Source organism: Schistosoma mansoni, chromosome 2 (assembly GCF_000237925.1).
Source record: "Schistosoma mansoni strain Puerto Rico chromosome 2, complete genome".
Classification (NCBI taxonomy): domain Eukaryota; kingdom Metazoa; phylum Platyhelminthes; class Trematoda; order Strigeidida; family Schistosomatidae; genus Schistosoma; species Schistosoma mansoni.
Window position 1 is genome coordinate 27,752,789 of NC_031496.1, and position 15,198 is coordinate 27,767,986.

The 15,198-nt window shown below is 33.3% G+C and overlaps 1 protein-coding gene and 1 non-coding gene across 2 annotated transcripts in view; one reads left to right on the forward strand and one right to left on the reverse strand.

Annotated features, from left to right (window-relative positions):
• Positions 1 to 14,989, reverse strand: part of Smp_208000 (putative rab geranylgeranyl transferase alpha subunit) — a gene marked incomplete at both ends in the record, with an annotated part of 22,266 nt that extends 7,277 nt beyond the window's left edge. The window contains 6 exons of the mRNA XM_018796275.1: positions 2,012 to 2,298; positions 3,783 to 3,969; positions 9,389 to 9,485; positions 12,875 to 13,170; positions 14,247 to 14,371; positions 14,641 to 14,989. Coding sequence (XP_018650504.1) covers positions 2,012 to 2,298; positions 3,783 to 3,969; positions 9,389 to 9,485; positions 12,875 to 13,170; positions 14,247 to 14,371; positions 14,641 to 14,989 — 1,341 coding nt within the window. The remainder of the gene's footprint in view (positions 1 to 2,011; positions 2,299 to 3,782; positions 3,970 to 9,388; positions 9,486 to 12,874; positions 13,171 to 14,246; positions 14,372 to 14,640) is intronic.
• On the forward strand, positions 1,466 to 1,533 carry Smp_tRNA_01343_Pseudo_AAG.1.1. The gene has a single exon. It is a non-coding gene (tRNA).
• Positions 14,990 to 15,198: the final 209 nt, after the last annotated feature.

Below are 15,198 nucleotides of genomic sequence, written 5' to 3' on the forward strand. Positions count from 1 at the left end.
CTGAGATGCAGGTACATCCAGCTGACGAGTCCCAAATAGGACGAAACGCGCGTCCTGGATTACACTGCTAGCCACTATCCATCTCTGCTTAAGACAACTATTGTTCAGTTCTCATAGTCAAATTTTATGTCAACACAAATAGAAGAAAGATAGGAATAAAAAAAGTGAGAAGTATGAAATAACATTATCCTTTAAAAGATAGAGAATACGTGTATCGAATTAAGTGCCGCTGAGTTTCCCAATTATATCATACAAGGACGAAATAAATGTGAAGTGTTTCTATGATGCTTAATGGTTTAACTAGTGAAGTCAATGTGTTAAACGCTTATTTTATTAAAGTAACTACTTTTATTTCTCCGAATTCAGTACCCTATAGAGCCAGTGTTTAGTTGAAATGGTATTACACTAATTTCTTCAACCACTTGATACAGTGAAATCTTTCAAGGTGATTAATAAACAATCGAACTCTAATCTTCTAAAATTTAGCGAAGCTATAGCGATCGAACGTCCGATACCAGATCTGTGTCCAAAAACAAAAACTAATATATATCTCTTTGCTCTGGTAACATTACATCGTTTTTATTGCATCACTCATTATATCAACACTTTCTAAAGTTTAAATTACATCACTGTCATCTTCCTTTAGTTTACAGTTGACTGATTTCAACCCATATCTTTCTTTATAACCATCAATATATTTTCAGTTACTTTATTGCACAATCATCTAATGTTTGTTAACTCTATGACTTCTAATTACTAGTTAAATGTTCTGGAACTTTCCCTCTCACACTTTATTTGTCTGAAACAAAAATTTTTATGACCTTATTGACTTTGTCGGAATCTTCGCTACATCGTGATGTACATATTCATCTCTAATCACCTTAGTATTTATAAGCATCTCGATATCTGTAATAACTCGAAGCTGAAGAGAACCTAACAAAATAAGATGAATTTATATTATTCTGCACCAATCTTTGTTTTTGCTCCGTTCAAGATAATAAAGGGAACTATGTATATGATAAAGAGAAAATCTATCTGAGCCATTGTGAAAGATTTTGAAACATGATACTCAAAGTTTCCAACCAACAATCGCGATTATTTAGCGAAACCCCTGCAGGTAATCCGTATCTACCAACACAGCTCAAACTAATAAACAATAACTTCATGGGCTGATGCTGTCTTAATTTGGATATGACTAACCACACCTACACCAGAAAGTAACCTACGTCAAGGTAGGCGATAATTAAACTAAACGTAACATAAGTCTTAATCATCTCAGTCTATGAACATTTACAATCTCATTAACCAACTTTCCCTAATACACTATGCTTAACTTCAACACTGTTCACAAAACGCGAGAAATACGTAGAACATATAAAAAATCAAGAACGTGCAGCCTACATATGTTTTCTATGTTTAAGTCCATGTTTCACAGTCATAAATGGACTCCTAAGTACCATACTCGGCCGAGCGGTCTAAGACGCTGGTTTAAGGCACCAGTCCGAAAGGGCGTGGGTTCGAATCCCACCTCCATCACAAGTACCATACTCGCTATCATTTTGGTAGACAAACACCTCACCTATGAAGCAAGTTAGTAAACAGATGGTAGCAAATAAAACAAGAAATATTATTATTAATAGTAATATTGGTTTGATTTCAAATAGGAGTTGACTATTGAATAAATGTCACCACTTTAATGAAATTATAATAATCAGCCCAGTCCAACTTTTGTGAACCATATTGTTAGTGCTTTCTTAGTAGTTCATACAATGTTTGATACATGAAGTAATTAATACGAAAGATTATCAGATTATTTTCATAGTTGAAAGCATGAGTCAATTGGAGCTAGACCACCATTGAAAACCTGGAAGCACTAGACGGCCATTTCGTCCTACTATGGGACTCCTCAGCAGTGCGCATCCACGATCCCGCACTCGCGAGATTATTGCTTAACAAACAGGTTATAACACAAGTTGTGCTTTATTATAAAGTTTTGTATTAATAAACTTACCAATGAAGAAGAAGTACAACCGACCATTTTCTTTTTATCATTTTTCTGACTAGATTTTGTTAACTTCTTCAGTTTATTTTTTGTTGATTCAACTGATTTAGGTGAAGATACCGTGTTATGCGATTTCATAGATGTTTCTGTGCGTAACAAAGTTTTAGAGATTGTACTGGGTTTTTTTTCAGGACTAGTATTATTGCTTGTTATTGCAAACATAAAAGCTTCCTCAACACTACGCTGACGAATTTGTGGACACATTTCTACTGGTAATAAATTGGACATGCGTAAGCCTAGAACAATGGTAACACAAGAAGTACAAGTGTAATTGGAATGTCGAGGAAGTACAAATTAATGACCTTTTTTTCTTATTTTCAACATTCTTTTTATTACCAAATCGATGCAAAAAAAACGTCTGTCCACTGATTTATTTCAGCCGTTATTGTTTATTAGCTTTTAAAAACTATAGAAGCTCTAACTGCTCATCTAATCTTCAAGTTAGAAAAAGCATATAGTCTGCACACACCCATACGCCTCAAACGGTAATCAATGATTTTATTGACTGATGCCACGCTTCGGTGTGGTCGCTTCTAGCTTTATTTCGAATTACTCCTACACAAGTAAACATAGCCCAAAAAGGTCCAGGTTTCTGTCCTTGATGGAGCTATGAGTATGCATTGGTGAAGTTCCACATACTAAAACGAAATATGTATGTACAATAAACCTGAATTTCAATATTATCCTAATTGATGTAAATCCCACACAGAGAACCGTCAATAAACTAAACTAATATCGATAGTCCCTCACAATCAGAACATTTACGTTTTACCATCTATATATCTATATATACATGTAAGAGTTGATTCTAAGTTTGAAAAGAAAGGATATTTTACCAACTTTGAGACTACATTTCTCTTCTTCCTCTAAATCTATGGAATTAGGTAGAGAATCCACGCCGTGTTCATTATTTGATATACACAGTACTTCACTATAAATAGGATTGTTTATACTAAATGTTTGTTAATTTATTTGAGTAATCGACTTAATTTCTAGTATGATAATTACAGATTAAAGTATCAGCTTTTTGTTTATTTATCTGAAGATCAATATTTTAATGGGAATTTCGTAATAAAATTGAAGGTCTAGAAATTAAGCGTTTGTGCGTGAGATCGAAGGTCTTGGGTTCGAATCCTGCGTGCGGAGTCGTGGATGTGCACTGCTCAGGAGTCCCATACTAGGATGAAATGGACGTCCAGTGCTTTCAGGGTTCCAATGGTGGCTTAACATCGATCGGTTCATGAACTTGATCAAAATATTTGTCATATTGAGATGTTGCACGTACATTATTTTTCTTTCACTTTTGTGATAACTAATTTGAATAGTATTTTAAAATAGTTTGTTTTGTGTGCTATGAAACTATTGATGTTTTAATCCATGATGATTTCATTAAATTAATCTACGCTTGAGGGAATTTGATCTTAGATTTTAAGCAATTGGGGAAAATAGGATCAGTAAATTATTTATTCAAGTACTAAATTACATGTTCGAACTCGGTTTAACGTACTTCAATCATATAGTATTAGCAACTCTCGTCAGTGTGTGTGTGGTACGAAACATTCAGGTGTACTTAACTAAAAAGCAACGAAGGAAAACAAGCACTACAGAAACTTATGAAGTTCAAACACATTTCCCTCGTTATTTATTGTGGAAATAAGGTTTTAAAAAAAGCAGATTCAGGTATATTTTGTGAAGAAAAAAAGATCTTTAAACTTCTTACCCATAAGACGTAAAGTAAGTGGTTTATTCACAGCTGGATTCGATTTAAAGGCTACCATTTCTTCACGCAATAATTCACGGCCGAACGAATTAATAATCTCTGTATGATTAGTGTAATCTGGTAGGAGTTGTGATCTTGTTCGAATTTCAAATGTATCTAATTTCATTTTGAGTGTGATTAACTGACCCTTGAGTAAACAAAAAAAACAATTTTTCATGAGTACAATAGATATGTATCTACCAAATGCATAATATTTATAAATATCGATTTATACTTGATGGAAAAATAAAATGGGTGAATATTATTCAAATAAAGACTGATACTAATAATGTGTCATAGTAACATATTTTAAACTGAGGCCCGATGAAGGGATATCGCTAAATCAGTAACAGTTTGTAGCTGCCTTAAGAAGATTAAAAAGTAATTTACAATAAAATCTGAGTAATTAAAAAAAGACCTAGAATTACCAGCTTCTAGAATATACAGAGTATACAACTTATCTAAGGTATATAAGAATAGATTGGCTAATCGTCCTATTCGAGATATGGCTGGATCACCGTACTACTCGATTGAAAAGTGGATAACTCATAAAAGTGAACAAATTCTCAGACAAGTTTGTAAGTAATGTAAACGTTTTCAATAATATGAAAGCTTTAAGAGATGTTAATTGGTTATTTACGAATGTACAGTTAATAAGAGACAGTAGGTTTTAATTGGAACTATATCGATATTAATGGGATAGATCAGGGAATGCTTAATGTTTACTTAAAAGAACTTATACTGAGATTTACTCTAAATAAACAGTTCAACTTCAGTGATGAGCAATATCGATAGGCAGATTGTAGAGCGTGAGGTTTTCCATTGAATCCACCACAAGTCGTTTCATTCTTGACAGTATTGCAATTAGCAGTTTAAAAAATTCATTATTATGAATTTACCAAAAACCTCTGTACTTAGAAATTAAGTTACTATTCACTGTTCCAATCATCTTACAACATGGTTTGTACAGACTCGAATTATATGTGATTTTCTTTTGTTGCTATTCTGTGATCTTTTTATTGCTTTATTCTAGCACTGTCATAGTGAGTGAGTTACCAACTTCATCATTTCCTAAGAATATACAACACATATTTAAACAATCATTTAGTCAATCAAGCGACAAAGTAATCGACTTTTTCCCTACATTATACTTGCTATCGAAGATAGTTGCTACTGAAAGGTGGAATTGAAATAGTCCCATTCTCAACTAAAAACTGAATAATATCTATCTAGTACGATCTATCGTTAAACATACGTTGCGAGACCATCTCTTTTGTTACTACCAAACGGAATGATTAAAATGATATGTCCACAATATTGGTTAGCTTTGCCATAGAAAATGTATGAAAGAAATATGTTAGAATAAAGAATTCCAATTAACCTTATTGAAATGAATCAATTCACCAATTTCAAAATTCAGAAGAACTTTGAACGGAAGTAATTTAAATTAGTATGAAAATTACAATTATAAAAACAATTTCGTTTCAGTCATAATTTAAACGACAAATTCAAAGATGATTTATGGTTAAATGCACAAAATTGTTTTGTCAATTGCTTAGTGTGTACCAATTTTGCAATTTAAGATTTATTTATTTGAATACATGAACATTGGTACAAGGGGGGCACTAAATGCATGAGCCACATAATAGCAATGAGGTTGTGAAGAGATCGAGAATATAAAGTGTTTATAGCAACAAAAGAATAGCGATGAACAGGAATTAGTGTATCAGAGTGAAATAATAGTAATAATAACAGTAGTAGTAGTAGTAATAATAATAATAGTAATAATACATAACGCCATACCTATTGAACATGTTAGCGATTGTCTGAACTCAGTATCTCAATAGACAATGTCTTGCTGTTTGAAGCGAAATGCACTGAGTTTAAATACCAATATGAACATCAACATTAAATTGTAGGCGTATCCAGATGATGAGTCCCAGGAGGGACGAAATATGTGTCCTGAATACGACTGCTACACATAGTATAGCTGTTCTATAAAACAAGTATATTTTACATTTCTTTAGTCCTAAGGTAATTTTAATATAAGGAAAAAAGGCTTCGATTGAGACTTTCCAATATTGGATTCAGATTTAGGGATCTAAACAAGTAGTGACTGCTGAAAAATATAAAGGTACTGAACATGACATTATGGGAAACCATGAATGAACATATTTTTGAGGACTCTCAAGTTTCAACGAAACGGCGATTCGATATTCCACAATTCTAAATATCGAAATAATATTGATCCATGTCGAAAGCATTTAGCAACTAATTACAAAAATCGTTTTAAATTTATTTCATTCTAGCATATTTTTATTACGTAAAGTATATATACAATTAACGGAACAAAACACAAAAATATAAATACCACTTACTACCTATCGACATTAAATAAGAGCGACGAATTCCTGTGATCATGTCACTACTACGATTCTCATCTGCTCATTTCATTAATATTTAAATAAACATAAATTAAACTACTAAGGAGAGACATACAAATGAGAAATCTTATATCTTACCTATCCTATTTTGGACCCGTTGGATAGATACACCTGAATACCAGAGTAGATGTACACTCCGTGACTTGAACCCAGCACCGTTGGATTCAAACGCCATTGCATTATTCACTTAGCTAGTGAGTCCAGATAGCTACTACCTTGTGCAATGCAGTAAAGTTTGATTCATTTCTATTGGTTGTTTGAATCTTCCCATTGATGTTTACGACTAAAACTGATAAGTCACTTTTTCGCCTGTGTGCATCATGTGAGGATTGTCTCGATATTTTCATCAAGTTACAGGCATTATAAACAGAGATGAATGGTCGATTGTAGCCCTAAACATCGTTGGGAAGATTAAAACAATCAATACAAGTGAACCATCTCTTCTATGTTTCTTTTTTACCATAATTTCAATTGGACTTGACTCCAGTTCCTACAAATCATCAATTTCTATTTATTTACTTAAATGCACAATTGCTCAATTTAAACCCAATGGTCGTTTACTACTCCTAGCGATAGTAGTATCCTTAATGATGCATCAGAATTTTCGATTTCACTAGGACATTAAACTGTTATGTGTCATATCTATCTTGCTAACCTCATTTGATTGCTAACAATCACTATATCGATACGTTTTCATCTACATTTTCTGCGAAAGTACTATGATGTGTGTACTTAAAAATTTCAACATTAACATGAGTTGTAAGCAACTAGAGAAACAGTTGTTTTTGTTCTAATTTTCCTGTTAATCAAAGAAATTGAATCCATCACAAATAATTACAGTTGGTTTACAAATATTAATATTAATTTTTCTTCGATCATAAATACAATAATTTGTAAATATGAACTAATCAGAGACAAATAAATAGTGCGTAGTATGCACTTCAATACTCAAAACAGTTAATTGTTTCAACTAAAACTGTTTTTATCTTATTTTCACTCAGATAGTTTAACAGATTGATTTACACAATGATGAGGAAGATTTGCGGCTCAAATGATTGTTTTGGACTGTTCTCTGAGCTATATGGCTAAAGATTACATTGTCACTCTTCATAGTATCATCAGTGCCTACTGTATGCAGAAGTGAGTATTATGTTACTCTACAAGTATTACATCATTTTGCTTTGACAATCTTGTTAGTAATCACCAGCCTTCATAGGTTTTGCTGCCTTTATTTATTTCACAGTTATATAAAATGTATTTTTCCGTTGACCTCTGACCTTATCATTGGCCTACCTTTTTGACCAGTTTTGCTACTGTGACATCCTTTTTTAAACCATAACATATTACATGTCTTTGGTAAAATAAAACTATTCGTTTCGTTAAAGAGTATACGAGGAGGACAAAAAACTCGATCACCGTGACTGTTCAGTTTAAATTTAATAGTGAATGTCTTTGAGATAGGTTGTAGACTTTTTATAATAGCATTTGAGAATGTCAGGCGGATGACATAGATAATCAGTTTAAGAAATCGGAAGGTAAGTAGTCCAGAAATTCGACCAGGCCAGGCTTTATGCAACACTTGATTTGGTGAAAAGTTCAGGGTTAGAATAAGAATAAATTCTGAAAAGAGTAACCAGACAAAGAAAATGTCAATTTATGAAGCCAAAGACCTGTGAAATAGACCATGTTATCTACAGATCATTCGTTGAAGATTAACAGATGAGTGATTGCAGATAGTTAGTGAAATAGCTCAAAGCATTTTACAATTGCGTAATTATTCAGCAGTCAGTAAATGTTCAATATATAATTAATAAAGGATCTCATCTAATTCCTTAATTAATACTTAGTTCGAAATCTCTCTCTTCTCTCATTATTTTGTATGATGTGTAAATCAATCACAGTAAACTGATCCGCGTGATCCAAAAGGAGTCACATCATTCAGTCTCGTAATCTACAAACTGCTAACCACGTTAAAATAATTGTAAGCATCAATTTTAGGTGCATAATATCCTGAAACAACCTCCAACAAATAGTTTCCACATAAAAAAGAAGACAGGATATAAATCTCATGATCATAATCATCCATGATTAAAGTCATATGATATTGTATTATCACGTCCTTTTCCTATTCATATATTTAATGCGTCCTTTTACCTCAATAAATCATTAATTTCGCATTTTATTCTTACCTCTCCTACTGTATTTTTGAGACTTGCTCATGAATGAAAGCTTTAGTTCATTATGAAAGTCTAAGTCAAGGAAATGAGATTTGAACCATTTGATAACATATGTCATCTAGGTATATTGTTGCTATCTTGCTTGAATTACTTGCCTTAGCTACTGATTAGTGCTCATTAGTGATTCTAGGATATTTTGAACTATTGTTGTAAATTGAGTAAAATTTGAAAGTTCCATAAATAGTTGTCATTGTTATATGTGTTTGTATTTATTGTACAGCGTCTTTGTACCCTTTTGCAATATATAAGCTGGATTAATAAGTTTCATTTGTAACACATGTCGACTCGAGTTCTGAGGCTTCTACGTGTCACTTCCACTTAGCCTTGACAACGTCAAAAGTATTTTAAAATGACAGATTGTATTAATTTCATATAATTTCAGATTTTATGCAATAATCGAAACATAATAATATAATTATATCACCCTGAAATATAGCCTTTATAGTATGATTTTGATGAATCTACAGGCAATCGATCTGTCAGACAAAATATCTAACTTCGTTTGAAGGAAGTAACCAAAAAAAGGAGATTCAGTAAGTACATACTATGTTCCCGATTATAAAAAACTATAAAAAATAATGGAATCTAAATTAAAATGAAGAGGAGACAATCCATCAACATTATCTTCACAAAGGGAGTTTCTACACTCGGATATCCATAGACCCATATGTATTAGTGAGATATTCAAAGTGTCAGTAACATTTCTATCATAAAATTTTATTCGAAGTCACATTTTCTAATCCACCATGATGTCAAACGACTTAGTTCAGTATTCATACTGAAAATCCGCAGCATAAGAGTTTTGCTACACAAATACAATATCAAGTTATTTTTTTTAACAGTAATACTACGTAAAATGTAACTTAATTATTACACATATTCTTACTTTGACATGTTCCTCTTTTAAATCAGTTGATAACATTTGAGCAAGTTGTTCACAACGATGCATTAATTCATTTTCATCGGATGTGTCTGAAAATGTTCTGGAAACGTAAACAATAACAAAAACAATAATAATAATTAACAAGGATATTTTAAGTGATAAATACAATTTAAAGCACTGTAAGTGAAAAAATAAACATAATTCACCATATTACCAAGATTGTTTTCAAGTGGACAATTTTGGATAATCAGTGTAGAGAAACAGTCAAATAATTATATGACTAAACTATATCAGAAGTAAAATCTTTTCAATAAGAATACAACTCAGGGTTTAAACAACAACCTAACTGGGTACAAAAAGAATAAACTCAAAAAGATTTTGACAACGACAGGATAAAGAATATAATTTTAAATTAAAGACTAAGCGTAAAACAAATAAACACTACTGAGGCTACGGAATTGTCTAGGTATTCCAAACATAATGCAGAATAACTCTGACTGTAGATCCTCCCCTGGACAAAATTCAAAAAAGGAAGAACAAGAAGACAGCAATTAACAAGAGTCGAACACGAGCAGAGAAAGTTAAGGTACAAGCTAAATACACAGAAGCAAACAAGCAAGTGAAGAGGAGCATTGGAGACGACAAGCAGAAATACGTAGAATAGCTAGCAACGACAGTGGAAAAAGCTGCAAGAGAAGGAAATAAAAAAAAATTACATGACACAACGGAGAAACCAGCAGGGAAATATAGTAAACCTGAGAAACCAGTCAAGCAAAACACAAAGATTCAAGAACAAAGTAAAAGATGGGTAGAATACTTCAAGGAACTCTTGAGTAGACCAGTTCCATTGAATTCACAGCAAATCGAGGCAGCACCTACAGACCTTCTTATAGTTGTCACTTCACCAACGATCGAAGCAATCAGGATGGCCGACCATCAGACAAATCAACAGTGTAAAAGCAGCAGGACCTAACAATATACCAAATGAACCTCCAAAGTCAGACAAAGAAGTAACTGCAAGTATGCTTCACGTTCTATTCAGGAGGATTTGGGAGCAAGAACAAGTACCATAAACAGACTGGAAAGGACATCTCATCAAGATATTAAACAAAGGAGATCTGAGCAAATGTGAGGACCACGGAGGAATCCCATTACTGTCAGTAACGGGAAACGTTCTCAACAGAGTGTTGCTGAACCGCATGAAGGATTAAATAGACACCAAACTTCGAGATCAACAGGTCGGATTCCGTAAAGATTGATCGTGTACAGATTGAATCGCGATACTACGGATCATCGTTGAACAACCAATTGAATTAAACTCGTCACTATACATTAACTTCCTTGACTATGAGAAAGCGTTTGATAGTGTGGATAGGAGAACTTTATGAAACCTTGTCCGATACTATGGAGTACCTGAGAAGATCGTTAACATAGTCTGGAATTCATATGATGGACTACACTGCGACGTTGTGCATGGAGGACAGGTGACAGACTCATTCCAAGTGAGGACCGGAGTCATACAAGGTTGCTTACTCCCGCCCTTTCCTCTTGTCGTGGTTGACTGGATTATGAAGACATCCACATCTGAGGGGAAGGATGGAATACAATGGATAGCTCAGAATTAACTAAACAACTTGGACTTCAAAGATGACCTAGCCTTTCTATTCCATACACATGAGCCAATACAGGTCAACACTACCACTGTAGCGGAAGTCTCTGCATCAGTAAAATCTAGATCCTCAAATACAACACTGAGAAAAGCAACCAAATCACACTTGATGGAGAAACTCTGGAATAGGTGTGCAGTTTCACGTACCTGGACAGTATAATCGATGAACAAGAAGGATCGGATTCAAACGTACAGAAAAATATTGGAAAAGCTAGGGCAACATCCCTACAATTCAAGAACATATGGAACTCAAAACAACTGTCAACCAATATCAAAGTGAGAATCTTCAATGCTGACGTCAAGATAGTCCTACTGTACGGAGCTTAAACGTGGAGAACTACTACAACCATCATCAAAGAAGTATAAGTATCTATAAACAATTTTCGACTCAAGATACTCAATGTCCGTTGGTCGGAAATCATCAGCAACAGCCTATTGTGGAAGAGAACAAATCAGCTTCCAAGTAATATATATATATATAAGCTTGTCTATATTCATTTGTTTACAATACTCTACAAGTGAAATATGAGCTGAAACCTAAACTTCTTCTAGGAATATGATTAGTAATGTCTTTCCGCTCTGCATCCAACTATTATCGTATCAACTGATGAAATATATGCATCCTAAACACATTTTAATTCCATTATCATTAAAGTGATTCAGTTAGACATATATTTACACAGCTAATTAAGGAGAAATACTTCATCAATATCATCACTAAATGGAGTCATATAACGAGACTGAAAGTTTTATTTTTAACTGTAAAAGAGTGTGGCGCAAAAGAAAACGATTATTATACACAGCATGGTTTATACATACTTTTCTCACTGATCCACTCAGGTTATAAGTGATGAATAGATTTTTTATTATTATTATTATTATTATTATTATTATGTGTAATCACATTTACCCAAGTTTACAAACAACTTCGTATTAGAGTAGAAGTGCACTGAGTAAACCGAACATATTAATAAATCAATAGGTTAACATATTCTTCATGAACATTTCCAGGAAAACAGTTGCTCTGAATAGATTTTACTATGAATTAATACAAACAAATTGTTTACAGGCTATAAAAATTGATTTAACTTACTGGCTAAATACGAATTAGGTAGTAGACTTCTTAGTTATGTTTAAAATGGCTATCTTAGTGTATATGAATCAGGTTCCAAAAATGACGCAGATATAATAGTGTTCAAACTTATGATTTATTAATTTTTCAAAGTTGAAATCATGAGTCAATTGAAGCTAGACCACCATGGAAAACCTGGAAGCACTGGACGGCCGTTTCGTTCTATTGTGGGACTCCTCAGCAGTGCGCAACCACGATCCCGCACTCGCGAGATTCGAACCCAGGACCTACCAGTCTCGAGCCAGAGCCCTTAACCGATAGACCACTGAGCCGGCATCCAACGGTGTTAATGTCTAACTTCAACCGATCCACGAAGTTTGAGCAACCGTTCACCAAATGTCTTCAGTGAGTTGTTATCTCACAACAGACGTGGTTGAGTTGACTCATGATTTCAACTTTGAAAAATACTGAAATCTCCACAAAAACCCTTTCTGATTTATTAATTACAAGTTAACTGATGACACGCTTCAAGCGTAACTCCACACTAACAAATCATAGAAACGAACAGTTTAGATTGATAAACCAATGAATGTTACAAGTATGATCATATTAAGTATTAAAACAAATGATAGGTGAGAATGAGAATATTTGCATAATCTAATCAAACTATCTACATTTGTAAACAGCCGTAAACAGATACACTACAAGCTAATAAATGTTCTATAAAGAATTTACTATCCAAACTAACCTTTCTACACTCATACTTTTTCTATTCAATTCTACTTGACCTTGTATAGAAGGAACGCTGTTTTCTGAATCATTATCAATAAATCCAAAAGATTTGTTTGACTTTTCATCAAAATTATTTTTTATATTAGTTAACCAACGATCATCAGAATGTCCTAATGCAATACGCATGTAGTAAATCATTGATGTTTTAGTGCTTACATGCCAGAGTAAACCACGTTTATCAATTAAATCAGCACATGTTTTAATTCCAAATGCATCTAGTCGACGTTCTGTAACATGTCCAATTCCTGGAACCTTTAATAGTAGAAAAGTGGTATTGAATATCGCATTTACAAAACGTTATTTTTTTAAACAAGCAGTCTAATAGAATGACTTGATTAGTTATTGTTTGGTAAAGTGGACAAATAACTGATACTTAAAGATTGCATATGTGGTTCAATCTCTTTTGATCAAAATCTAAGTATACAAAAATAACTCTTGATTCGCCTACCACTGGCATGATGACTGATTCACTGCCATTTTTCTTCCCCTTCCTTCTCTCTCTCTCCCTTTTCAGATGTTCAAAGTTTTCCTTTTTGGACGCCTAACCTTTACAAGCATTCTTCATCTTTTCTACCAACTTCCATTTAATCACACTAACACTTGAAACATTCATTTTAGTTAAGTTTTATTGTTGTTAAAACTAGTTCTGTCATTTTGAAATTGGACTTTTCATCAATTTAACCATTATAGTTAGGTCATTCTTTTATTTCATGTTCTATTATTATTATTATCATTATTATTATTATTATTATTGTTTTCAAAGTTAAAACCGCGAATGGATTTTAACTAGACCACCACTGAGAACCTAGAATCATTGGACGACCATTTCGTTCTAGTATGAGACTCCCTACCAGTGTGGATCCGTAATCAGGCACCCAAGACCGTCTGTCTCGTGCATAAACGCTTGACTCCAAAACCACTGAGACACCATCCATCGGTATTAACATCTAGCTTCAGTTGGTCCACGACACTGCTTAACCCTCATCTATTGTCTGTGGTGGGTAATCGTCTCACTCGTGGATGCCCACTGCTAAGGACAAAAATGATGTCCAGTGCTATCAGGTTTTCAATGTTGATCTAGCCAGTGTGTGATTTGAACAACGAAAACTCTACGGTCTACAAATCTCAACTCTAATATTACTATTATTATCGTTATCATGACTTTTTCTTTAATGTTTTTTTATACTCACCGTCAATTTTTTGATCTGGAAACTATATTTTAATTGATAAAAGTAGTTCAACAGTGTATATACAAGATAGGGGAAGTTGAAATGAAGCGAGATGTATACAAATCGTAATGAAAAGTAAGTCGATGCAACGGGACTTACTTTTCTCACAGGCATAGTTTGCATAAATTTATCGACAGCTTCTGATGTATTAGCGATTTCATGTTGTCCACATGGTTTTATCCAATCGGAGGCAATTTTTGCAATCAATGTATTCGGACCAAGACCTTATTTAATAATATGACAAGATTAGTTTTAAAGAACCTTAAAAAGTCTAATTTTTAATTATATCCAATGTTATTGAATATAGTTGGTTAGATTTATTCGTAAAACATAAATAAAATCATGCGACTATGAGTACAAAATAAGATCACATGATCATTCATGGTCGGGTGTGACCAATTTGAACCATGTTTGTTGAATGTCTACCTGGTCTAATGACTACCAATAAAGACTGAACTACATAAAGAACTAGTAAATAAGAATATTAACTCACCAGCACTACAAGTAAGACGTGTAGCACAAAACACACGAAATCGCATTTCTCGAACAGCTTCCCAAGCTGATAAACCAAATATTCGACGACCAGATTTACAAAGTAATCCACATTCAATGCATACCTCTAATTCAGGATCACTGTATTTCGGTTTTATCATAGGTACAGATAGCTTAACAGATGATTTATCTGTTTCTGGACAGGAATTAGAATTGCTCTCAGAATTATCATCTATAGGAATTTGGTTATTGGTGCAGCTAATATTTAAATTATGAGATTGTGGATGTTTAGAACGTGACCGACAACTAGAGTGAATAGAAAAAAATGGGGGGTAATCCATAGTTAACATCAGCTTTAAATGGTATATCATAAAAGCAACGATGAATATTCGATGCAAATAATTCACTAAAAGGAATGTTTATGATAATACAATAATAATAGTAATAATAACTCTACCTGGTTAGGCAAGCGACAAACGAGGTTAATTAAGAGCTCTATACTTACCTAAATGATACTAGTCATCAAGTGGATATGAACGTAACCTTTCAAATACATCCA